The following is a 27,533-nucleotide window of genomic DNA, read 5'->3' on the forward strand; positions in this document are numbered from 1 at the left end:
CTAATGGACTACCCAGCAGTCACAATTGAAAAAATACACAGCTGAGCCTCTGAGAAAGCAAAAACCCTCTTGCTGTGAGAAGTTTAACTTTTATCACATCACATTCTCAGAAAAGCCATCTGCATGGCCTCTCTCAAACCCAGCATCTATGGACAGCCACACGCACATCAAATAGTGTTGGCCAAGACCTAGAGCTGTGAGGATTCATAATACTGTTGTGCAAATCAGGAAACCCTGTCTTCCCATACTCTAAGTCACCTGTCTCTTTTGTTACAAAACCATCTCTAGACAGATCTAGGCAGGAGCAGGCAATTTTCACAGAGGGGCCACTCCACAAATTTTGGCTTTGGCTCCCTCGGAAGGGGTGGGACCTTGGGCAGAAGAGGAGGGGCTGAAGACTACAGAGAGAGACAAAGTGTGTGGGAGTGTGCAAGAGAAACAATGGGTGCGAGAGACAGACTTTGGAACATAGGCTGAGTGCGTGCTGCAGTGTATATATGACAGTGACTGTGTGTGTGGCACAAACTGTATGTGTGACGGTGATGCACAGCGTGTGTGCTGGCTGCTGTTGGGTAAGTTTCAGAGAGAAGCCACCCTCTGGCACTTCAAGGGAAATCTGTCCGGCACTGTTGTCTCCCCCTGCTCCTGCTGTGCACTCCTGAGTCACTTACCATCCATACTTCAGAATGGAGCAGCTCTGCTGTGTGTCTCCCTCTCCCCGATCCCTGCTCTGCAGAGATGGGGTACGGTGCAGGGGAACACCCTGACTTCCGGACTATCCTCTTCCCGAGACTCCCTCCACCTTTGCACAGATAGCAGGAGAACCCTAGGAGCAGCTTGGCTGCAGATGGAACAAAGTGCAGGGAGGGACAGCTGAACACATGCAGCTGGCTGTAAGTGTGCACGCTCTTCTAATCAGTTGGCTGGGCTGGACGTAAATGGTTGGCAGGCTGGATCCAGCCCCAGGGCATGATTCTGCCCACTCCAATCTAGTGTGTGGTTCTCCAATTGTCATATTGCAGATCACATGTCTATCAAGATATTGTGTATTGAGCACTTTCCACATCGTACCACACTTAACATCCTTGCTCACGTGCAGAGAAATATTCCTGTATTTGTAGCTGTCCTCAGTGCACTACGTGCTTTGCCCTCTCAAGGAGAGATTACTTACCTGTACAGTAATTTAAGTCCAACATACACTATTTCATTCCTCTAAGTGCTCCACTGTAAGATGCATGCATGTGCTCATCTACTCAATAGGAGGTTTTAGTTTTCAGAATATGTGCCTGTACACTCCAATGCAAGGTATATATAGTTCGGTGCAATCTCAGAGCCACTTCAGTTCCTTCTCAACCACAAAGCCCAAAGAGACTCCACATATGGGGGTGGGGGGGGGGGGAGGGAGAGGGAGGGCCAAGGGAGAGCACCCAGAGGAACAAAACATCTCAAAGAATTTAAATCATTGCAGAAGCACATAATTTCCTCTTTAATTGGATGTCTCTGGGGGTGCTCTGTTGTAGGTGACTCCAGAACCAGCATTTTAACAGGGAGGTGAGCACGGGGTAAAGGGAAAGGAGGGATGAAGAGACAGCGAGAAATCCAATACAGTGCAGAGTGTGGCCTCAATGCAGGCCATGTGGATCTGAAGGCAAGGGAGATATGAAGTGTTTGGAGAACAGGTGAACAGAGGATCTTGTGGAGGCCTTCCCTTAGCATGCACATGCTCTGACAGGAATATACTTGAGAAGGGCTATCAGGGTGGTCTGAGCTCTGGTCAAATGATTCTGGTCATCCTCCTGGAGGAGAAGCCACCTTGGAACCCTCACAGCCATCTAGTATACATCCAGACATGCCCATAGAGAGACTTTCCATGGAGATCAGCTGGCCTCTCATCTTCTCAGAAAAGGAAACAAGGTGTCTGGGGAAACCCTGGGAAAAGGTGACTTCTTGCCTTACTTCTAGCTTATGGATACTAAATTTGTCCCTTGAATAATGAAGTTTAAGGTTAAAAACAAAACTGGAAGTCAGATGTCCTGGTTGATATGAAACTCTGCAGAGCCCTTGGAAAGGAAGAGAGGATGTCTATCACCATACGAGCAACATGCATCATCATCTGATGGCATCACCATCCTCAAGCAGGTGGCAAGCCAGTAACTACCATCAGAATAAGTCAGTGGCCACTCATGAGGGACATAAAACATAATTCGATGCTGACAACAGCTGCACTGAAAGTGACTAAAATACATTTAAAAGAGACTGCAGCCAATCATTGTCTGCACAGTTGTCCTGTCCTGTTTGAGACCACTAAGAACCACTGGTGTCTTGGCAGAAGAGAAGATGAAGGCGTAGCATTATCTTACCACTGTAGAAGTTAGAGATGGTGGAGGAGTCGAGATTAAAGTGTCCAGCTTTCTTACCTTCCCGTCCGATGGGATGGCTACCATAACCAAAGTTTTGAACAAGAAGCAGAGGAATGAACAGGCGGCCATAATGTGATGAAGTAGGGTTTCCCCCTTGTTATTTTATGAGCTTTACTGTTTTGCATGAATTGTGGACGTGCTCCAGTTTCTCTGTGTATTGCACCACTGCTTTTGTTGGGATCCTGAGGACAGATGAGGTGGCTCCACCTATTGCACATAAGCTGAGTGGTCTTAGTAACAGGAGACTCAGGAGCAGGATGCAACCACATGACACTGCCCCATCCAGGAAGCAGACAAAGAAAAGAGGAGGGGCTTCAGGTGTGTCAGGGGCCAAACAGCTGGAAGAAATTCAGAGTCCGTTGACTTGGAGCACAGGAGGAGAGCTGTGTCCCTATCAACTAATAAACCCTTCTGTTCTACAGGCTGGACTGCAGAGTTGAGTACAAGACGGCCAGGACTTACTTTCCCCAGGACTTACTGAAGGAAGCACATTCTGTATAAGGGGATGCTGAGTGATCTGAGGTCAGACCCAGGAAGGCTGAAACTGTGTACACTGCTTGCTCTGGTGACAATGCACTCAGAGAGAAGAGGCACACTTCAGAGTGCTGTGTCGGGAGCAATTCCAGAGCATTGTCCCAACAACAGGGATGAATAGGTAGCCACAGACTTGAAACAGAAGCTCCTTAAAGTTTTGAGAGGGAATTTGATCTCATTGACAGCACCCACAACTAAGAACTGTAAGAAACACATTAAAGTCTGAAACAACAAAGCAGCTAAAAAAAGCAGTGGACATGACTATAAACTGTCCCGAGACAAAGGCAGCTGAGAATAAATTGGAATGGTAGCAAGTGTGTGACTCCCTACACAAGCTCACTCCAGAATTAGGGTGTGCTGAATGTCCAGGTGTGGACCTACAGACTCTGCCAAATGAAATCTCCAATCAACAGTGTATGGGTTTGCTCATCTTACAGTAGAGCATCCATAGGGACATACACTCAAAGAACAATAAAGGTAATTTCACACACACTACTTCTTTGTATTTCACCTCCACCAATCCATCGCTTCTGTTTCTCTCCAACAGAAATAGGAGCTGCCAGCACCATGTGACCACCAGCGAGTATTGCAGAAACCACAGTTTGGGATTTTTTGATCTAGGGAAGTATCGAGCTGCAACTTTGCCTCCATACCTATTTGTCTTCCAGATATGAATGGTTTCAGGGTCCAAGATTCCATGATGTATTGCTTGGTCATCTAATAGGTCGAAGAAATATTTGACAGCCAGAGGGACAGGGCGGCTGGTGCTGAGGATAACCTGGAACAAGTCATCCACAAACTTCTGCAAGGTCCCCTGTGGACAAGCAAAACACACATAATGCAAAATAAATGAGAAGAATGTAAACACATATTTCACTCGGTGGGTATAGAAAATATTTTCATGTATTCCATGGCCAGAAGTGATCACTGTGATCATCTAGTCTGATCTCCTATAAAAATAAAGGGCACAGAACTTCCTCAACATAATTCACAGAACTGATTTTATGGCAAAGAATCAAATCTCAATTTCAAAATTGCCAGTGATGGAGAATCCACTATGACCCTTGGTACATTGTTCCAGAAGTTAATCACCCTGTTAAAAATGTACACTTATTTCCAGTCCAGCTTCATCTTCCAGCCATGGATCATCTTAGACCTTTCTCTGTTAGTCTGAGGAGCCAATATGTAATATTTGTTACCTGTGTAAGTACTGATAGACTGTAATGAAGTCACACTTTAACCTTCTCTTTGTTAAAACAAATAGATTGAGCTCCTTGTGTCCATCACTATATGATGTGTTTTCTAATTACACTCCATGAAACCCAAATCTTTTCCAATCAGCGTGTTCCAGGATAGTTCACCATCATATGAGCATGGCTTGCATGTCGTTTGCTTAAATATAGCTCACCAACCAATCCAGATCACTCTGACTCTGTGGCTACATTTACACTGGCAACTTCTGTTGGCAGATGTTGCTGTCAGCAAAATAACCCTGGCGAAACATCTATCAACAGAGCACGTCCACATGGTATGCAGGTCTGTTGACAGAATGAGCCCCTTAACCCCAGAAGTGTGGCTCACATGGAGATCAAACCCTTCCAAGAGCCCGGGATCCTTGCACTCTTAAAGGGCCCCCTCTGCCACAGTCCCTGCATGTGGCAAGCCTTACAGAGCCCTGTAGGCACAGCCACACCCCTGCAGAGATCCCAGTCTCCACTGAGACAGCCTGTTTCTGCCACCCCAGAAGCATATCAGGGCAGCCCCCTAGCTCTCCCTGGAGTGAGCACCAGCAGCTGCCGCCTCTGCCCCTCATCCTCATTGGGGTATTCCATCACTTCTGGGAGGATGACAACACCAAGAAGGAACCTGCAGACAATAGCCCCATTGCCCCGGTACTCTGGCAGCCCTCCCTGCCTTGGGTGCCCCAACAGGTCTGGCAGTATCCCACCAGTTCTGATTGGCGGGACCGGGTAGTGATGAGGGCAGTGGGGCAACCAAGAGTGGGTCTGTAACTTTCGAATGTGGAAAGCCATCTTCCTTGAGCTTTGCAACCAGCTCTCCCCTGCCCTGCACAGACGGGACACAAACATGCAGCCTGCCCTCACCCTTGAGAAGAGGGTGGCCACAGGTTTGTGGAAGCTCGCAACCCCAGATAGCCACTGCTCCACGGGCCACCTATTTGAGGTCATAAAGTCCACCAATTGGAGCTGTACTGATGCAGGTAAGGCAGCCTCAGGTTGCATGGAGTCTGTGGGGGGACAGGGGAAGGTGGGGGGCAGAGGGGAGAGTGGTAGGAGGACAAAGGGAGGAGCGGTAGGGGAGGGGAAAGGGGATGGGGGTTGCAATGCCCACTGGGACCTAGGGCTGCCATCTCTCAGTGACTCACAGCCATGTCCGGTCCCCTCTCCCCACAGGTGGTGAGCGCCATCAACCAGATCCTGCTCCAGAAGTTCGTCTACATCACAGATGTGGAAACCCTGGTGCCTGGCTTCACCAACCTGGGCTTCTCCAATTGTTCTGGAGCACTGGATGGGACCCACATGCCCTTCCAGGCTGCGACACACAGAGCTGGATGTTTTGTAAATCAGAAGGGGGTACCACTCGATGGTCATACAGGACCTGGTGGACCACTCAGGCCACTTCCTCGATGTGTATGTCGGGTGGTCGGGCCATACACAATACCCACGTCCTCTGGAATTCGAACCTTTTCCACAGGATGGAGGCAGGCACTTGCATCCCCCACTGGGAGCTGGCTCTGGGGGACATGCAGATGCCTCTGTGCATTGTGGGGGCTGCAACCTACCCACTCCTTCCTTGGCTCATGAGGCTCTACATAGGCCACCTGAACCACACCCAGGATGTCTTCAACAGCCGCCTCAGTCAGGTGAGGAACGCTGTGGAGCTGGCCTTCTGCCACTTAAAAGGGAGGTTCTGATCCCTCCTCACGTAGCTAACTGTTGTGGAAGAGACTGTCCCTGCAGTTGTGGCCACATGTTGTGCACACCACAACTTGGAGGAAGAAGAATGAGGAGTACCTGCAGGGCTGGGTGCTGCAGGAAGGGGGCCGCTATGAACAGCCCAGGGCTGTCCACAACGGGCAGGCGCATGTGGATGGGGTGTGCATTTGGGAGGCCCTGCGGGAGTCCTTTGCCCGCAGCCCCCAGTGACCCACCCAAGGGCACCTCGGGGAGGCCACAGTCCTGCCACACCTCTCCACTACCTCATTCCCCCGCCCCCCAACACACAACCTTCCCCAAGCAGGGACACAGGGGTTGGGTTGAAATAAAGCCATCATATAGTTATGGAACTGTTTTTGAAAATAAACAAACATCAACATGTATATATAATGGGCCTTTATTTACAGATGGGGGGAGGGGGATCAGTCCGGGCAGGGGTTGAGGGCTGTGACCCCCAGCAGCCCCTTGCACCCCATGGTTGGCTTCCCCTGCAGGGCTGAGCCGGGACCATAGGAAGGTGAGGGCCAGAGGGGCTGCTGCTACCTCCAGTTTGGCAGGGTGGACAGGAAGGGCAGGGGGGCTGGGAGAGATGTCAGGGTGATGGGGACGGTGGGGCCCGGGGGGAGATGAACCCCACCCACATCTGTTGCCCATCACAGTCTGTGGACCATTACATGGGGCATGAGGTCCGGGGGAGTGGGAGCAGAGGCGGGGGCACCAGCTGTGATGGGGATGGGAGTGGCAGGCTCAGCACGTGGGACAGTCCGGGCTACTCTGGCCTCCATAATGTCCAGCAGCCAGTTCACCTGGGCCAACCGCTGCTCAGATGCCTGCACTCCATCCTGGTGCCACTCGTCCTCCTGGTGCGTCTACTCCTCCATCAGCTCGTTCTGGTGCCAGAGGGCAGCTGTGTAGGCCCACAGGGTGTCATCATCCGGCTGGCAGCATGTCCTCTGGATGTGGGCATGCACTGGTGATGGTGGTCTGCTGGCCCTCAGGGATGCTGTTCGGGGTTCCACCACACCTGCCTCCTCGCTGGGGCTGCCTGGGTGAGTGGCGGGGCTGTCCCGACCTTCAGATGGTGCAGCCGTGGGGAAAGAGAGAAAGAAGGTGAGTCTTTCTCACAGCACAACCCATGGGTCCTGTCCCCTGCCCCCAGGAGATGCAGCCCCCACCCTGTGCTGTTGGATGTAGCTGGCCTGGGTGTGCACATCTGTGACTTAGCACAGTGGGCCCTCCTGCACAGCGAGCCTGTGATGTTGTGGGTGACCACCTTTCCCCACCCAGTGGCACAGGGGGATCGCAGCATGGGTGGCAGGGGCTTGGTGTTGCGGTTTCCTTCCTGGGCCCCCACCAGACATTTGGCACACACCACCATGCATAGGTGCGAGCTTGGGGTCTGGCACTTAGCCAGCCAGCTGTCCTGCACCCAGCTTTGGCAGGGGTGGCCTGCCTGCTGACCCCACCTCCCCCCCGATGACCCGGGATGTCAGAGGGCCCGTGAGTGCACATGGGGAGTCCTTGGGGAATCTGCCTGCCCAAGCCATCCTGGCTGGCCCTGTGGCACAGCCTGCCTGCTTCCCACCACCCCCCAAGCCTTGGGGGATGCGACAGCCAGGCTACTCACCAGATGTTCCTGTGAACAGGTATGGGGATGCCTGAGCAGAGCTAGTGGTGCTGGTGGTGGTTGAGTCCAGGGTAATAACCAGCTTACCCTGCCTTGACTGCAGGTCTGACAGGGGCTCCTGGGCTGGCTCCAGCAAGCTTGTGGGTTCTTGGGAGGCACTGTCCAGTGGGGGGAGACCACTCCCCCATGTTCATGGTGGTGGTGCTGGGGGCCCCATCCTTGCCCCCTGAGGAGGTGGTCCAGCTCCTTATTGTATGGGCAATGGCAAGCCCTGCCCCCGACTGCTGCCATGTGTTCTGGGCCCGGACTTAGCCCTGGCAGAGCTCTTTCAGCTTCATCGGCACCTGCGTGAGGGTATGGGTAGGGTGGCTACGCTCCACCGGGGCTTCAGCCATTTGTACATAGCCCAGGGTGTTTCTGCACTTTGCAGTGGGGTCCAGCACCACCTCCTCTTTGGCCCAGAGGCCAGCAGGTCCTTCATTTCCAGGCTGGACCAGGAGGGCCCACCTCTGGCTGCCCCTTCCAGAAGCCTGGGATTCCTCCCCTGAGCTGTGGGAGGGCTCAGGATGGTCTCCAGCTGCCTCGGGCATTTTTGTCTCTGGTGGATAGGATGTGTCTGCAGCCATGTGCAGTAGTCTGTAGTCACGCCTCCAGCTTCCTGCCTGGGGCTGCTGGACCCTTTAAACAGGGCCGGAGGCAGGGATGATAGAGTTATGTCTCTGGGGGAAGGGCACCTCCCAGCACATGGAGGACTTACTCTGTCAATAGTTCAGGCCCTGAACATGTATATGGCAAGTATGTTGACAGAATACTGTCAACACAGTTATGATGTCTGATCAGGGAGAGACACAATGCTGCCGGATGAAGTGCTGGGTTTTGCCAACAAAATCTTGACAGAGAGCTTTAACTGTGTAGATGATGCAAGTTTTGCTGACACAAGGCTGCTTCTGTCAACTGAGGGTGCCTGTGTAGACCCAGCCAGTGACCTATCCTATTCATAATTTACCACCTACAAATTTTTATGTAGCCTAAAAATCCCATCAATAACGACTTTATTTTTTCCTTTAGGTCACTGAAAAAATGCTTAATACTGTAGGGTCAAGAACTGACTTCTGCAGGACCCACTGGAAACACCCCCTACTCATGACCATTCCCAGTGTACAATTACTTTTTGCAGCCTAATAACTAGTAATATTTTAATTAATTTAGTGTGATGTTAATTTTATTTCTTTGAGTATAATACAGTAAACCCTCCATTTAACGGATGTCAGAAATAATGGATGCTGTCTGCCAGCCCCTCCCAACCCCTGAATAAATGCCGGCAACTCACCAGAGCCGCCGGAGCTGCCACTGCTGCCGCTGGAGCTGCTAGGGCTGGAAAAGCCACTGCTGCCACAGCTGGGGCTGTCATGGCTGGAGGAGTTGCCACTGTGGCTGGAGCTGCAGTGCTGAGTGTGCCAAGAGCCACAGAATGTGGAAGGAGCCAAGCCAGCGTCCAGCTCCTCTCCCGGTAATTGGGAGAGGGAGATGGAGGTGTGAGGGGAAGAATGGGGCAGGAGGCGGGAAGAGAAAAGATGGGGCAGAGGACAGGAGTGAGTGATGGGCTAGGAAGGTCAGTGCATCGTCATATAGTACAGTATAATCATTTGGATTTACTGGACTTATGGGACTTTCAGCACTAACTGACACTATTTCACTCTTATTAGTTTGTCAAATCGAGGGTTTACTGTACATCTAAACTATTACCTTTATCAACCTAACTTGTAATCTAATAACAAATCAGATTAGTTTAAAAATATCTATTTTCCATAAGCCCATCTTGATTTGCATTAAACACCCTCCTTTTAATCTTTATCAAGCTAGTCTTGTATCAGCAGCTCCATTTTACCCCCTGGGATCAACGTCAGACAGGCAGGCCTATAATTACTTGGAAATACAACCTTCTACAACAGGGTGGATTTGTGTACTGGACAGAAACTCAAGAGATTATTTTCCTGGTTGTGTCACAGATCCCGTGTATGAGTGTCATAGGGCATTCCATATGCTTTATGAAAATAAGCTTAGGAATATAACTGGAATATGTTTAATGTAAAATACTTCATGTGAGATGTCCTTGGAAAGCTTGTAATCTACTGAATACGATTATCCAATCTGCATGTATGTATCATTCCTGAATTTGAAATTAAAATATGAAGTATAAACCACCTGTTTAAAGTGGAAGAGGTAGTCCAATATCATGGGTATTGGAAAAATTATTGGAGACAGTAAAGATTGGGAAGACCAAATTGCAAACCTTTTCCACTTGGCTAGGTAGGCAGCCCTAGTGGAGAGTTTCCTACTGTCAAAGAGGACTTTTCTGACTGGACCTGAACAAGCGAGCTCCATAGGATTCAACATGAGTGGAGCAATTGGAGGCTGGGTGCTGGAGGTGACCAGGATCCTGAGTTATCAGGTGATGTGGCTTTCTATGGATATTTCCAGGAGAGACATGTACCAGTGCTGGCAGGCCCAGGCTGGAGTTATCAATATCACCAAGGTCTTGTCCCTTTGGACACTGAGCAGTACTTTGTGAACAAGAAGTATGTGAGGAAACATATACAAGACGTGCCCCTTCCAGAGAAGGAGGAATGAATTAGCAATGGAGCCCAGGTTGTGATTCAGGAAGAAGCAAGACCTACGGTTATGTCCTCCCACATTGCATGGCGAACAAGGCAGATCCCCACTGTTGGAAGCTAGTGTTCATAACATGCAGGCATAGGACCACTCATTGCTATGAAAGGACCTGCTGAGATAGTCTACCAACTCGCTCTGGATTCTGGGAAGGTACAATGTCTACAGCTGCATTGAGTGAGCTATGCAAAAGTCTGATGTGAACTGAGGATTTAGTCAGATACCACGAATCCTGTGGTCTCCCATGTGTGCTCTAACTCAGCACTGATGTATCTGTCACCAGTGAAAAGAACAGCTGTGGTTTGGCAACGGGAACACCCACACAGACCATCTCTGAGTCAAACTAACAAAGGAGGATCACTCTAGAATGACAATTTTGTGTAGACTGTCCTGAATTGGCTGACATTCTGAAGCCAACAATGCCTGAAGAGGTCAGAATCTTGTCCTAGAGTGTCATACTCCATAGGTACAAACAGCTGTGTGGCTCAGAAGCTTTAGGCAATTCCTTACTATTGTGGTAGGGAACTGCTTGAAACGTCATATAATGTTGCACATGGACCAGAAAAGTGATTCCTGGAGGTACGCCCTCTCCTATTCAGACTCCAATACCATCTCCATAAACTCTATCCACTAAAGAGGGGATAGGGACAACTTCTGTACATTCAGTAAAGGGCCCAGATAATTGACAGTAGCCGTCATGAAACTCATTTGTGCCTTAGAGTGGCCCTTGATTAGCCAACTGTTAAGGTATGGAAACACCTGCACATGTTGCTTGCATAAGAACACAGCCATGACTACCATACACTTGGTGAACACTCAAGGAGCGCTGGCAGAAGGACTGTGAATTGATAGTGATTGTAGCTCACCATGAACCTGAGGTACCTACTGTGGGATGGCATTATTGAAATATGAAAATAAGCATCTTTCAAGTCGAGGGCTGCATACTAGTCCCTAAGATCCAAGGAAGTGATAATGCAGGCCAAAGAGTTTACACAAAACTTCAGTTTTTTCATGAACTTGTTGAGGTTTTGCAGGTCTAGGATGGTCCTAAGGTCATGTTGGTCTTTCTGTATTAGGAAATAGTAAGAACAGAACCCCTTGCCCTTTATCTCCTAAGGAACCTCTTCTGCTGCCTCCAGAATTAGGAACATGTACACCTCTTGTGTGAGTAGTTGCTCATAAGCAGGATCCCTGATGAGGGAAAAGTAAGGAGAGTGGAAGGAGACCTGAAAAAATTATCGCCTTTCTTTTGTGTGGAGTAGCCAGCCTTTGGACATAATTTGGGCCCGTGTATGGTAGAAATGAGACAGTCAGCATGAGAAGGTAAAGAAAGGTTACTCACCGTAGTAATGGTGGTTCTTCGAGATGTGTCCCCGTGGGTGCTCCACATTAGGTGTCGGGCTCACCCGGCGCCGCAGATCGGATCTTCCAAGCAGTTTCTGCCGGACCGCGCATGCGCCGGTGCGCGCCGCTCCCCCGCGCGCTCCCGGCCATGTGCGCGATCCGGTCCCCGCCAGTTCCTTGACCAACCGCCTCGGATGCTCCTGCAAAACACTAAACAGAGATCCGGAGCGGGGAGGATGGGCGGGTAGTGGAGCACCCACGGGGACACATCTCGAAGAACCACCGTTACTACGGTGAGTAACCTTTCTTTCTTCTTCGAGTGTCCCCGTGGGTGCTCCACATTAGGTGACTACCCAGCAGTAACCCAAGATAGGAGGTGGGTAATCGGATTATGTGCAGCTTGTCCCCGAGAGGACCGCTGCCGAGAGGCGGGTATCCTCTTGGAATACCCTGTGAAGGGCGTAATGTTTGGCGAAGGTGTCACAGGATGACCAGGTCGCCACTCTGCAAATGTCTTTTAGCGCAACGCCCATGAAAAAAAAAGGCTATTGATGCTGCCACCGCCCTAGTGGAATGAGCCCTGGGCGTGGCCAGTAAAGGAGTCTTTTTGAGTTTGTAGCACATTTTTATGCAAGATACGATGTGCTTAGAGATTCTCTGCGAAGAGAGACATTCTCCTTTTGATTTGGGAGCGATAGAGACTAGGAGCCTATCCGTTCTCCGGAAGGACTTGGTCCTGTCCATATAGAAGGCTAGCGCCTGCTCACGTCCAGGAGGTGTAGGCGCGCCTCTTTGTTAGAGTTATGAGGCTTGGGATAAACAAGGGTAAACAATAGGTTCGTTAGTATGAAACTCAGAAAGAAACTTTAGGAACAAAGGCTGGATGCAGCCGTATGGTTACCGCCTCCTTGGAAAAACAGTGCAGGGCGGCGTTGCCATAACTGCCTCAAGCTCGCTCACCCTGCGAGCTGACGTGATTGCGAGAAGAAAGGTCGTCTTCATCATAAGGAGGCGGAGGGAAACCGTGGCCAAAGGCTCAAACGGTGGTCCCCTTTCGCATTAAGCACCAGGTCCGAGTTCCACAGAGGTGGAAGCGGTTTCTGAGGGGGGTATAGGCTTACCAGCCCTTTGAAGAACCTGGTAACCATGGGATGGGCGAACACCGTGTGCCCTTCCTCTTCGTGTCTGAACACCAAAATGGCGGCCAGGTGGACCTGAAACGAGGATAGCGAGAGTCCTCCTCTCTTGAGGTCCAGTAAATACTCTAATATCACAGCCATAGGCACCGAAAGGGGGCTAGCTGTTTGGTAGAACACCATGCCGTAAAGCGAGTCCATTTCTGCTTGAAGGTCTTCCTGGTGGAAGTCCTCCTGCTACTTTCTAGGACTTGCTGCACTTCCTCCGTACATGTGCTCTCTAGGGAGCTGAGCCATGGATTAACCACGTTTGTAGTCGCAGGCTTTGGGGGTGCGGATGCACTATGGACCCCTGGGCTTGCGTGAGCAGATCCCGCGCCACCGGAGGGGACATCGGTGGCCGGTCCGACATGCGCAGGAATAGGGGGAACCATTGCTGTCGATCCCACGTTGGGACTATCGGGATCATTCAGGTTCCTTCCCTCCTGGCTTTCTGCAACACTTTGTGGATGAGCACTGTGGGAGGGAAAGCGTAAAGCAGGGGGCCCCTCCATGAGATCGCGAAGGCATCCCTCAGGGACCCCCGTCCCAGTCCTGCCCTGGAGCAGAATCGTGGGCACTTCTTGTTGTGCTGAGTAGCAAACAGGGTCTATCTGGGGAAAAACCCCATGCGTGGAAAAATCGGTTGCAGCAGATCGGGACGGATCTGCCACTCGTGCGTGAGTGCGAAACGCCTGCTCAGCTGGTCTGCCTTCACATTGCGAGCGCCTGGTAAGTACGAGGCTTTCAAGGTTACATTGTTGGCGATGCAGCAGTTCCACAACCGGACTACTTCTACACATAAGGCATGGGACCGAGCTCCTCCTTGCCGATTTATATAAAACATGGTGGAGGTATCGTCTGTACTGATCCCGACTACCTTGCCTTTCAGTTGGTCTCGAAAGTGTCTGCAGGCGTTGAACACTGCTTTGAGCTCCAGTATATTTGTGTGCAGTGACTGCTCCATAGAGGACCACAGCCCTTGCGTCACCTCTTCGCCCATGTGTGCTCCCCACCCTATGAGGGAGGCATCTGTAGTAAGAAAAACCAATACGTGTGGTTGGTGGAAGGGTACCCTTGTTAGCAGGTTCTCGGGGTTTACCCACCATTGCAGGGATTTGCGCACCTCCGTTGTGGGCGACGCCATCCTGTGAACAGTGCGTGCTGCCGGTTTGTATACGTTCGCCAGCCAATGCTGCATGCTGCGCATGTGTAACCTGGCGTTCTGTTCTACGAAACGTCGCTGCTGCCATGTGGCCCAGCGGCTGTAAGCACGTCAGAACCGGCACCATAGGGCTGAAGGTGAAGCCTTGTGCGAGGGAGCCGATGGCCCGAAAACGAGTCTCTGGTAGATACGCCCTCGCTGTAATAGAATTTATGCGTGCCCCTACGAACTCTATGTCCTGTGTGGGGTCTGTCTTTGATTTTGTCAGATTGATAAGCAGGTCGAGCGAAGAGAACGTGCCTGCTGTGACACATATTATGCGTAGTACCTCCTCCTTCGAGGCCCCTTTGAGTAGGCAGTCATTCAGATACTGGAATATAAATACCCCCTGTCTGTGCAGGTAGGCTGACACCACTGCCAAGGTCTTGGTGAAGACTCTGGGGGCTGAGGAGAGCCCAAACGGTAGGACCTTGTAAGTCGAGGGCTGCGAACCAATCTCCATCGTCTAGTGCCGTAAGGATGGAGGCGTTTGTGATCATCCGAAAACGTTGCTTGCGCAGGTACCGGTGAGGCCTCGAAAATCTAAGATGGGCCTCCCCGTGAGGAAGTACCTCGAGTAGAACCCTCTCCCTTGCAGTTGCTCCGGCACTCTTTCCACTGCCCCTACGAGCATGAGATGGTCTACCTCCTGCTTGAGCCTCGCTACATGGGAGGTCTCCTGGAGGTGGGGCCCCGGGTGGAGGTCATGGCGGTGGGAGCAACTGGGAGGGGATGGCGTACCCCGTGGCTATGATCTCCAGCACCCATTTGTCTGTGGTGATCCTTTGCCACTGGTTATAAAATGGTCGGATGGTGGCCTTGAGCACTGGTTTCGTGCCCTCTGGAAGCGAGTCCATGAGGGAGGTCAACCTAATGTGGTTGTCGAAATTATGGTTCGCTAGATGCGCTGCGTAATTTGCCATTGGCAACAGTAGCGTGGAGGAGGAGTAGACCTTTCTGCCCAACAGCTCTAGCTTTTTGGCATATTTGTCTATTCCCCCACGTTGCGACGACTCCACCACCAAAGAATTTGGTTGTGGGTGGCTGAACAGGAACTCCATGCCCTTCGTGGGCACGAAGTATTTTTTTTTTTTTTTTTTTTTTTTTCCGCTCTTTTGTGGACAGGCGGAATAGTCGCAGGAGTCTGCCATATCATAGTGGCAGACTCCAAGATTGCGTCATCAGCGGTATTGCTATTTTGGAGGAGGCCGGAGGTCTCAGATTTTTGAGGAGCTTATGGTGTTGCTCTTGCACCTTTGCTGTCTGGAAGCCTTGCGTGAAGGCCACCCTCGTAAAACAGCTCTTGGAACTGTTTGAGATCGTCCGGAGGATGGACGCCCCCCGGGGCCGTAGCCTCATCCGGGGAGGAAAGCGAGGAACCACTGGGGTACGTCTCTCTGGACCCTTCCGGTTCCTGCTGATGATGGTACACCCTCTCACTAGAGGTGTGCGAGGAAAATCTCGGGGTTCCATAACCAGTCCCCCCTGAGATGCTTAAGTCTCTGTCCCCGGTCGCAATTGCCCTCGGGGGTACGAGATCGTTCGTAGGGATCTTTCCCTAGTAGATTGCCGATGGTGTCTATGCCCTGCGTGGTAGGGGCAACCATGGCAGTATAAGCACTGGTCTTGGGAAGGTGACCTAGACCACTCCCTTGGTGCATACCCTGTGCGTCTGGGGGAGGGAGACCGTTGAGACCCCGGAGAGAGCGACTTTGCCTAATAGTCCAGCGGTTCAAATCCCAGGAAGGGTGGAGGTGGTCCCAGCCAGGGTGAGGCTGGTTGCAGAAATGGAGAAGGGGGCTCCGGGTAGGCCAAGGGGGGGGGGGACCCCTGCCTTCTAGTTGGAGTCTGCAACATAGCGGAGGGCTGTGAGAAAGCAACTCCACAGCCCTGTGCGGAGAGGGGCTGCAATGCCTCCTCTTGTGTGCAGTCTTCCCCCTCCCTTGAGGAGGTAACTCCGCCCCTGACATACAGGGGATCCCTGCCCCGTCCGCACCAAGCTCGGCACACTCGAAGTCGGTGCCGCACGTGCGGTGTCCTTCGGTGCCGGCAGGCTGCGTGCCTGCGCGCTCTGCACCGCCGGTTTTCCGGGGGTCGGTGGTACCGGCGCTTGTTTAGCCGCCGCCCTGCCTGCGGTGCAGGGCGGCTGGCTGATTATTGAAGGGTGAGCCGCTTGCACGTGGCTCTCCGTGCCGCCGCCGATCAGCTGTTGCTGCGGCTGGGGGCTGCTCACTCCTCCCGTCCGGCTCGCTGTTGCTGCCGGCAGGGATCGGGCTGGGGAGCATACAGGGCATTCCGGCGTCCACACCGAGCTCGGCACGCTCAAGGGCGGTGCCGCATGTGCGGTGTCCTCCAGTGCCGGCAGGCTACGTGCCTGCGCGCTCTGCACCGCTGGTTCCCCGGGGGTCAGTGCCGCTGCCCGAGGTGCCGCCGGTACCGGCGCTTGTTTAGCCGCCGCCCTGCCTGCGGTGCGGGGTGGCTGGCTGATTATCGGAGGCTGAGCCGCTTGCACGTGGCTCTCCGTGCCGCCGCCGATCAGCTGTTGCTGCGGCTGGGGGCTGCTCGCTCCTCCCGTCCCGCTCGCCGTTGCTGCCGGCAGGGATCGGGCTGGGGAGCATACAGGGGATTCCGGCCCCGTCCGCACCGTGCTAGGCACGCTTGAGGGCGATGCCGCATGTGCGGTGTCCTCCGGTGCCGGCAGGCTACGTGCCTGCGTGCTCTGCACCGCCGGTTCCCCGGAGGTCGGTGTCGCTGCCTGCGGTGCCGCCGGTACCGGCGTTTGCTTAGCCGCCGCCCTGCCTGCGGTGCGGGGCGGCTGGCTGAGTATCGGAGGCTGAGCCGCTTCCACGTGGCTCTCCATGCAGCCGCCGATCAGCTGTTGCTGCGGCTGGGGGCTGCTTGCTCCTCCCGTCCCGCTAGCTGCTGCTGCCGGCAGGGATCGGGCTGGAGATACTTTCCTCCGTTTCTGCGCTGATGGAGTGAGGGAGGCAGCTTTCCTTTTAAGGGCCCCAGAGGGTCCCTCCTGCTGCGGCCGCTCCGGCGCTTCTGGCTGGAGGGCCTTATCAAGAAGCAGCATTTTTTTTTTTTTTTTTTTTTAAAGCCTGAAGAGGACATTGTTGATGAGTCTTTGAGTTTTTAAGTGGGTACTTAGCACCTTCTTTGTGCCGTTTTCCCCGTCCGATGGCCTGCCTTAGCAGGAGGGCTGATAGCCCTAGCTCCTGGCCTCCGGCGCTTGTTACTGGGACTGGCTGAGCTGTCCCTCTCCTAGCTTGTTCGTTGTTGTTTTTTTTTACAAAATAACAACCGGCTAGCTTATAGTAGCCTAAGTGCCTGAAAAAAACTTTAAGAAAAAACAGATAAAGCCGTTGAATACACTACTTGGCCTTAGCCTAGTTGGATTCCGTCTGCAGCCGACGGCGGTTAAGAGGAACTGGCGGGGACCGGATCGCGCACATGGCCGGGAGCGCGCAGGGGAGCGGCGCGCACCGGCGCATGCGCGGTCCGGCAGAAACTGCTTGGAAGATCCGATCTGCGGCGCCGGGCGAGCCCGACACCTAATGTGGAGCACCCACGGGGACACTTGAAGAAGAAGGAGGGACAGATCAGTGTTCAGAGTACTGCAACTAGAGGCAACATACCTTCCAAGTTTCTGTTTCTGGCCTGAAGACTGGTTTGCCTGCCCAGAACCCTGGGCTTATGAAGTGGGAAGCCTCTTTCTGTTTTTTTGCTATGCCTCTGAGAAAAATCCTGTCTGTTTTGTGGGTGGTAAAAGCAAGATTGAGGTTGTAACTTAAAGGCCGTGTCTACACGTGCCCCAAACTTCGAAATGGCCACGCAAATGGCCATTTCGAAGCTTACTAATGAAGCGCTGAAATGCATATTCAGCACTTCTTCATTAGCATGCGGGCGGCAGCGGCGCTTCGAAATTGACGCGGCTCGCCGCCGCGCGTCTCGTCCAGACGGGGCTCCTTTTCGAAAGGACCCCGCGTACTTCAAAGTCCCCTTATTCCCATCAGCTCATGGGAATAAGGGGACTTCGAAGTAGGCGGGGTCCTTTCGAAAAGGAGCCCCGTCTGGACGAGCCGCGCGGCGGCGAGCCGCGTCAATTTCGAAGGGCCGCTGCCGCCCGCATGCTAATGAAGAAGCGCTGAATATGCATTTCAGCACTTCATTAGTAAGCTTCGAAATGGCCATTTGCGTGGCCATTTCGAAGTTTGGGGCACTTGTAGACGTAGCCAAAGTGCCTCTGTTTTGTAGCCAGAGCGTGCACGTCCAGGAACATGAGTGTGGTCCTTGAATCTTTGAGGTTATGAAACCATGAGTCCTCAAAGGGAAGTTCCTGTGCAGTTTGCTGAACTTCATATGGGAGCCTCAAAACTCACAGCCCAAGGCTTCTCCTCATGGCTTCTCCAGAGACAAGGGTAGAGGTGGACAAATCAGCCAGATCGAGGGCTGTCTGGAATGAAGCCTGGGCAATGAGCTTATTAAACTCTACCAACGAGTTGAACTCTGTCCTGGAGTCCTGTGTCAACTGTCCCATAAACATCAGCATTACTCCACATGGTTAGTAGTTGTACGTAATGAGGACAGCCTAGTGGTTAGAAATTGAGAGCTGGAAACCCTCTTTCCTACCATGGAATAAATTTTCTCCTTAAAAGAGATTTGGCTTTTTATTCTCCCAGTTTTTGGGAAAGGTACATCAGTGCTTCTTGGTGCCCCTTGGTGCACATGCTCCTTTGACACTGTTACCATGAGAGTGTCAGATGGAGGATAGGTGTACAAATGCTTGGATCCCTGACAGGGAACAAGTACTTCTGCTTATTTCTCTTTGCCATTGGTGGTAAGGAGGTGGGGGTCTGCCACAACGTTTTAGTCCTGTCTAGTTTTAATCATGGTAAGGCAATAAGGAGGGACCAAAGGGGGTGAAAATGTCCACAACGGGATCTGATGTCTCAGCAACCGCCTCTGCCTGGATCCCTCGGTTCTGTGCCACCACTCTCAGCATCTGCTGGAGCATTTTGCTCTCTTCCAAGGCAGGGGTTGCTGGCGTTCCCACACTCACCTCATCAACTGAGGACTAGGATGTCTTTGAGTGCAATCAGTGCCAATGTGGTCAGTGCTGGACACAATGAAAGATTGGCCCTGCCCTGAGGGAGGTAGTAGAGGCACATATTATGCCAAGGCCACCCACACTGACCTCTAAAAGGACCTTTGTCTCTGAGTGGAATGGCCAGGGAGTCCAGAATAGCCCAAAATTAAAAATCCTATTAATTTACAGGACTAAATCTTCCTTATGGAGACTATCTTGTCGTGTGTAATCTGTGTCAGTAGCAACTGGACAGTCTGGACATTGGCTGGTTGTTATTTTGGTGAAGTGTCTGAACTTGGTTCTGTGATATTAGGGTGACAATGGAGCACTTTATCACTCACTAGTTTGCTCCAAACTCAAGGTGAGACCCAGGAAGCTGTACCGCTCTAAACCAACTGGAAGGCCCCGCATTGATGCCAGAAAGACGGCAAACTCAGAGAGAGCCGAAAAGTTCAGAGAGACCGTCTAGGAGAATTTGTGCAGCAGCCCTGGGGGTGCCGAAGTGATATCCAGATGGCAGCATCTGAGGGATACAATTTACAACACAGCCTTGTCGTTGTTTAGAAGAAGAGCCAGAAACACAAATGACTGGTTCGAAGCTAACTCCAATGAGATGATTCCAGTCATTGAAAAGAAGCGCGCTGCACTCCTGGAGTACAAACGCTCACCAAGCCAGAGTACCCTGCAAGCACTCAGAGCAGCCAGAAAAACAGTACAGCAGACAGCCAGGCACTGTGCCAACAACTACTGGCTTGAGCTATGCAGCAGCATCCAGACCAGTGCTGACTCTGGTAACCTCAGGGGAATGTATGAGGGCATCAAGAAGGCATTAGGATCCACCCAGAACAAGATGGCACCTCTGAAATCCAAATCTGGTGAAGTCATCACTGACAGAGCCAAACAGATGGAGCGCTGGGTCGAGCACTACTCTGCGCTGTACTCACACAAGAACATTGTAGTAGATACAGCCCTCAATGCTGTCGAGCTCCTACCAGTAATAGATGAACTGGATCAGGAACCAACTGTGGACGAACCGAAGAAAGCCATCGACAGCATTGCGGTAGGAAAGGCCCCAGGCCAGGATGGTATACCACCAGAGGTAATCAAGTGTGCCACGGACACCCTCCTGGAACCCCTACGTGAGCTACTGTGCCTGTGCTGCAGAGAGGGAGAGGTTCCACAGGATATGCGCGACACTAACATTGTAACCTTGTATAAGAACAAAGGAGACAGAAGCGACTGCAACAATTACCATGGAATCTCCCTCCTAAGTATCACTGGTAAACTGTTTGCTCGCGTCATCCTCGGCAGATTCCAGAAGATTGCTGAGAGGGTGTATCCTGAATCTCAGTTCGGATTCCGCGCAGAGAGATCTACCGTCGACATGATCTCCTCTCTGAGGCAGCTGCAGGAGAAATGCAGGGAGCAGAGGAAGCCACTCTATATTGCCTTCATCGACCTGACCAAGGCCTTCGACTTGGTCAGCAGGGATGGACTGTCTAAACTGCTCCACAAGATAGACTGTCTCCCATGGTTACTCAAGATCATCCAGTCTTTCCACGAATACATGAGAGGAACCATCCAATATGACGGCATATAATCGGATGTTTTCAGCATCAGGAGCGGCGTCAAACAAGGATGCGTCCTTGCTCCGACATTGTTCGGGATCTTCTTCGCACTCCTCCTGAAGCACGCCTTTGGATCTTCAACAGAGGGCATCTTTTTGCACACAAGATCTGATGGGAAACTGTTTAATCTCGCAAGGCTGAAAGGTAAATCTAAGGTGCGGGAAGTCCTCATCAGAGATATGCTGTTCGCAGATGATGCTGCTGTAGTGTCACACACAGAAGACCAGCTTCAGAAACTGCTGGATCAGTTCTCCAAAGCATGCAAGGACTTTGGACTTTCCATCAGCCTAAAGAAGACAAACGTACTTGGTCAGGATGTTGCTGAACTTCCATCAATCAGCACTGACAAATAGAAGTTACTCACTGTAGTAACAGTGGTTCTTTGAGATGTGTCCCCGTGGGTGCTCCACAGTAGGTGACGGGCTTGCCCGGCGCCGCAGATCAGAAATCTTCCAGCAGTTTCTCCTGGATCGTGCATGCGCCGGCGCGCACCCGGCCACGTGCGCGATCCAGTCCCCGCCAGTTCCTTGACCAACCGCCTTGAATGCTCCTGAGAAACACTAGACAGAGATCCGAAGCGGGGAGGGTGGGCGGGTGGTGGAGCACCCACGGGGACACATCTCGAAGAACCACCATTACTACGGTGAGTAACTTCTCTTTCTTCTTCGAGTGGTCCCCATGGGTGCACCACAGTAGGTGACTACCAAGCAGTAACCCAAGTAAGGAGGTGGGTTTATGTGCAGCTTGCCCCCGAGAGGACTGCTGTCGACAGACGGGTATCCTCTTGGAATACCCGATGTAGGGCATAATGCTTGGCGAAGGTGTCGCAGGATGACCAGGTCGCCGCCCTACAGATGTCTTTCAACGCGATGCCTTTGAAGAAGGCTGTTGATGCCGCCACTGCCCTGGTGGAGTGAGCCCTGGTCGGGGCCAGCAAAGGGGTCTTTCGAAGCTCGTAGCACTTTTTTATACAGGACACGATGTGCTTTGAAATCCTCTGTGAAGAGAGGCCTTCCCCTTTTGACCTGGGAGCGAGAGACACTAGGAGCCTGTCCGTTTTCCGGAAGGACTTAGTTCTGTCTATATAGAAGGCCAATGCCCTCCTCACATCCAGGAGATGCAGGCGTGCCTCATTGCTGGAGCTGTGAGGCTTTGGGTAAAACGAAGGTAAAACTATTGGTTCATTAAGATGGAACTCTGAAGAAACTTTTGGAACAAAGGTTAGGTGCAGCCTTAAGGTTACCGCCTCCTTTGAGAATACTGTGCAGGGCGGCGTTGCCGTCACTGCTGCGAGCTCACTCACCCTGCGGGCTGATGTAATTGCCAGGAGGAAGGTTGTTTTTATGCTAAGGAGACGTAGGGGAACTGTGGCTAATGGTTCAAAAGGTGGACCCGTTAGCGTGCTGAGCACCAAGTCCAGATTCCACGATTGTGGAAGCGGTTTCCGAGGGGAGTACAGGTTTACCAGCCCCTTCAAAAACCTGGTAACCATAGGATGGGCGAATACCATGGGCCCTTCCCCTGTATGCCGAGAGGCTGATATGGCGGCGAGGTGGACTTTTAGCGAGGATGAAGAAAGCCCGCCCCTCGAGGTCCAATAAGTATTCTAGTATTACCAGTATAGGAGCGTCAAGGGGAGCTAACTGCTTGGCAGAACACCAGGCTGTGAATCGAGTCCATTTCTGTTTGTAAGTCTTCCTGGTGGAGGTCCTTCGGCTACATTCCAGGACTTGTTGTACTTCCTCCGTACATGTGCTCTCTAAGGAGCTGAGCCTGCTTGTAGGCGCAGACCCTGAGGGTGCGGGTGCACTATGGACCCCCGAGCCTGCGTGAGTAAGTCCGGCGCCACTAGTAGAGGGAGCGGCGGGTGGTCTGACATGCACAGAAGCAAGGGAAACCATTGCTGCCGATCCCAAATTGGGACTATGAGTATCATGTGAGCTCTCTCCCTTCTGGCTTTCTGCAAGACCACAATATAATAACTTTTAATATTCCTGTGTTGGGAAGAACACCGCAACGGTCAAACACTCTGGCATTTAATTTCAAAAAGGGAAATTACACTAAAATGAGGAAGCTAGTTAAACAGAAACTAAAAGGTAGAGTAACTAAACTAAAATCCCTGGAAGCTGCATGGAAACTGTTTAAAGACACCATACTAGAGGCCCAACTTAAATGTATACCCCAAATAAAAAAACACAGTAAGAGACCTAACAAAGAATCACCATGGCTTAACAGCCATGTTAAAAAGGCAGTGAGAGAGAAAAGGGCAGCTTTTAAAAAGTGGAAGTCAAATCCTAGTGAGGAAAATAGGAAGGAACATAAACACTCCCAAATTAAGTGTCATAATGTAGTAAGAAAAGCCAAAAAAGATTTTGAGGAACAGCTAGCCAAAAATTCAAAAAATGATAGTAAAATGTTTTTTAAATACATTAGAAGCAGGAAGCCCGCTAAAGAAGCAGTGGGGCCCTTGGACGATAAAGATATAAAAGGAGCGATCAAGGAAGACAGTGCCATTGCGGAGCGATTAAATGATTTCTTTGCTTCAGTCTTCACGACTGAGGATGTTACAGAGGTTCCTAAATCTGAGCCAGCCTTTTTAGGTGACAAATCTGAGGAACTCTCCCAGATTGAAGTGACATTAGAGGAGGTTTTGGAGTTAATTGATAAGCTGAATAGTAACAAGTCTCCAGGACCAGACGGTATTCACCCAAGGGTTCTGAAAGAACTCAGATGTGAAATTGCGGAGTTATTAACAGTGGTTTGTAACCTATCCTTTAAATCTGCTTCGGTACCCAAAGACTGGAAGACGGCCAATATAACGCCAATATTTAAACAAGGCTCCAGAGGAGACCCTGGCAATTATAGACTGATAAGTCTAACATCAGTACCAGGCAAATTAGTAGAAACACTAGTAAAGAATAAAATTGCAAGGCACATAGAAGAGCACGAATTGTTGGGCAAAAGTCAGCATGGTTTCTGCAGAGGGAAGTCGTGTCTAACTAATCTATTAGAATTCTTTGAAGGGGTTAATAAACGTGCGGACAAGGGGCACCCAGTGGACATAATATACCTAGATTTCCAGAAAGCCTTTGACACGGTCCCACACCAAAGGCTTTTATGTAAATTAGGCGGTCATGGGATAGGAGGAAAGATCCTTTCATGGATCAGGAATTGGTTAAAAGACAGAAAACAAAGGGTTGGAATAAATGGTAAATTTTCACAATGGAGGGGGGTAACTAGTGGTGTTCCCCAGGGGTCAGTCCTGGGACCGATCCTGTTCAACTTGTTCATCAATGATCTAGAAAATGAGGTAAGCAGTGAGGTGGCAAAGTTTGCAGATGACACCAAGTTGTTCAGGACTGTCAAAAGCAAAAGGGATTGTGAAGAACTACAAAAAGATCTCAGCAAACTGAGTGATTGGGCAGCAAAATGGCAAATGAAATTTAATGTGGGTAAGTGTAAGGTAATGCACATTGGAAAAAATAACCCCAATTACATGTACAACATGATGGGGTCAAATTTAGCTACGACAGATCAGGAAAGGGATCTTGGAGTTATAGTGGATAGTTCTCTGCAGACATCCACGCAGTGTGCAGCGGCAGTTAATAAAGCAAATAGGATGTTAGGAATTATTAAAAAAGGGATAGATAATAAGACAAAAGATATCATACTTCCCCTATATAAAACTATGGTACGCCCACATCTTGAGTACTGCGTGCAGATGTGGTCTCCTCACCTCAAAAAAGATATATTGGCATTAGAAAAGGTTCAGAAAAGGGCGACTAAGATGATTTGGGGTTTGGAACGGGTCCCATATGGGGAGAGGCTAGAGAGACTGGGACTTTTCAGTCTGGAAAAGAGGCGATTGAGGGTCGATATGATAGAGGTATATAAAATCATGAATGGTGTGGAGAAAGTGAACATAGAAAAATTATTTACCTTTTCCCATAATACAAGAACTAGGGGACACCAAATGAAATTGATGGGTAGTAGGTTCAAAACTAATAAAAGGAAATTTTTCTTCACACAGCGCACAGTCAACCTGCGAAACTCCTTGCCGGAGGAGGCTGTGAAGGCCAGGACTCTTTTAGGGTTTAAAAAAGAGGTAGATAAATTTTTGCAGGTTAGGTCCATAAATGGCTATTAGCCAGGGGTAAAGTATGGTGCCCTAGCCTTCAGTACAAGGGCAGGAGATGGAGGGCAGGAGATAAATCACTTGATCATTGTCTTCTGTTCTCCTTCTCTGGGGCATCTGGTATTGGCCACTGTCGGCAGACGGGATACTGGGCTGGATGGACCTTTGGTCTGACCCAGTATGGCCATTCTTATGTTCTTATTAAGACCTTGTGGATAAGCGCTGTGGGGGGGGAACGCATAAAGTAGGGGGCCCCTCCGTGAAATCATGAATGCGTCCCCCAGGGACCTCCGCCCCACTCCTGCCCTGGAGCAGTAGTGGGGACACTTCTTGTTGTGCTGTGTGGCAAACAGATCGATCTGGGGAAACCCCCATGTATGAAAAATGGGCCGTAGCAGATCGAAGCGGATCTGCCATTCGTGCGTGAGTGCGAAGCGCCTGCTCAGCTGTCTGCTTTCACGTTGTGAGCGCCCGGCAAGTACGAGGCTTTTAACTTTATGTTGTTGGCAATGCACCAGTTCCACAATCGGACTGCTTCCACACATAGGGCACGGGATCGGGCTCCTCCTTGTCGATTTATGTAAAACATAGTGGAGGTATTGTCGGTATTGATCCTGACTACTTTGCCATGTATGTAGTCTCGAAAATGTTTGCAGGCATTGAACACTGCTCTGAGCTCCAGTATGTTTATGTGCAGTGCCTGTTCCGCAGGGGACCATAGCCCTTGCGTCACCTCGCTGCTGATGTGTGCTCCCCATCCTATGTGGGAGGCGTTGGTAGTGAGAAAAATAGAAATTTGTGGTTGGTGAAAGGGCAACCCTGCTAGCAGGTTCTTGGGGTTTTCCCACTACGCCAGGGATCTGCGCACCTCTGTCGTGGGCGACACCACCCTGTGGACAGTGTGGGATGCCGGTTTGTAGACACTCGCCAGCCAATGCTGCAGGCTTTGCATGTGCAATCTGGCATTTTGTACCACAAACGTCGCTGCCGCCATGTGGCCCAGCAGCGGTAAGCACGTTAAGACTGGCACCGTGGGGCTGTAAGTGATGACTTGCAGCAGCGAACTGATGGCGCGGAAGCGGGCGTCGGGTAGGTACACCCTTGCTGTGATAGAGTTTATGCATGCCCCTATGAACTCTATGTCTTGTGTGGGGTTGGTCTTTGACTTCGCGAGGTTGATGACTAGGCCCAGCGAAGGAAACGTGTCCGCTGTGACGCGTATCATGCGTAGGACCTCTGTCTTCGAGGCCCCTTTCAGCAGGCAGTCGTCCAGGTATGGGAAAATAAACACCCACTCTCTGTGCAGGTAGGCTGACACCACTGCCAGGGTTTTGGTAAAGACTCTGGGGGCCGAGAGGAGGCCGAACAGAAGAACCCTGTACTGGAAGTGTTCCTTGCCGACCATGAAGCGAAGGAAGCGCCTGTGTGCCGGGTGGATCGTTATATGAAAGTAAGCATCTTGTAAGTCGAGGTCTGCAAACCAATCTCCATCGTCCAATGCCGTGAGTATGGAGGCGACTGTAATCATCCGAAAGCGTTGCTTGTGCAAGTAGCGGTTGAGGCCCCAAAGATCTAAGATGGGCCTCCAGCCTCCTGTTTTCTTCTCTGTTAGGAAGTAGCGTGAATAAAAACCTTTCCCCTGGAATTGTTCCGGCACTCTTTCCACCACCCCTATGAACATAAGGTGGTCCACCTCCTGCTTGAGCCTCGCCTCATGGGCAGTGTCCCGGAGGTGAGGCCTGAAGGGAGGCTTCGTCGGTGGGAGCGACTGGAAGGGGATCGCGTAACCCATGGCTATGATCTCCAGCACCCATTTGTCTGTGGTGATCTTTTGCCATTGGGGGTGAAACGGTCTGAGGCGATGATGGAACATGAGATGAGAGTGGCATTGAGCAATGGTAGTGATAGTGCAGCCCTCGACATGCCCGTCAAACTTGTTGCCTTTGGGCCTGTCCCAAGGGCGTACGGCTTTGTTGAGAACGTCACCTGGGAGTTCCGTACTGTTGCTGCCGTTGATGGCGCCCTTGGTTGTAGCCCCGTTGATACTGAGCACACTGTGGTTGGTACGGGTAGCGGCTTTGCTGAGGATAATATTTTTTCTTCCTATATGGAGGAGTATAAATACCCAAGGTTCTAAGCGTAGCTCTCGAATCCTTACTGGAGTGGAGGACTGAGTCGGTTGAGTCTGCAAACAGCTTTTGCGTGTCAAAGGGAAGGTCCACGATCTTCGCCTGCAGGTCCCTCGGGATACCCGATGTCTGGAGCCAGGAATCTCTATGCATGACCACTGCTGTAGCTGTTGAACGTGCCGCCGTATCTGCCACATCCAGGGCAATCTGGACTCCCGTCCGCGATGCTGCGTAGCCCTCTTGCACAATTGCCTTCAACACCGGCTTCTTATCTTCCAGAAGTGAATCCATGAGAGAAGTAAGCCTGGAGTAATTATCAAAATTATGGTTTGCTAGGTGTGCCGCATAATTTGCCACTCTCAGTAGCAGGGTGGAAGAGGAATATACCTTCCTGCCAAACAGCTCTAGTTTCTTAGCATCTTTGTCCGATCTCCCTGATTTGTACTGAGAAGCCTTTGACCTCTGCCGGGACGACTCGACCACCAAAGAATTTGGTTGTGGGTGACTGAAGAGGAACTTCATGCCCTTTGCCGGGACGAAGTACTTCTTATCCGCTCTCTTGTTCGTAGGTGGAATGGAGCCGGAGTCTGCCATATGGTAGTGGCTGACTCCATAATGGCT

At 51.3% G+C, this 27,533-nt stretch overlaps 1 protein-coding gene across 5 annotated transcripts in view; it reads right to left on the bottom strand.

The window, feature by feature from the left end:
• Positions 1-27,533, bottom strand: part of PLXNB1 (plexin B1) — a 292,916-nt gene that overhangs the window by 10,708 nt on the left and 254,675 nt on the right. For all 5 annotated transcript variants that reach the window (XM_075005838.1, XM_075005840.1, XM_075005839.1 and 2 more), the window contains one exon: positions 3,608-3,768. In XM_075005838.1, coding sequence (XP_074861939.1) covers positions 3,608-3,768 — 161 coding nt within the window. The remainder of the gene's footprint in view (positions 1-3,607; positions 3,769-27,533) is intronic.

This window comes from Carettochelys insculpta, chromosome 11, assembly GCF_033958435.1.
Source record: "Carettochelys insculpta isolate YL-2023 chromosome 11, ASM3395843v1, whole genome shotgun sequence".
NCBI classification, from domain to species: domain Eukaryota; kingdom Metazoa; phylum Chordata; order Testudines; family Carettochelyidae; genus Carettochelys; species Carettochelys insculpta.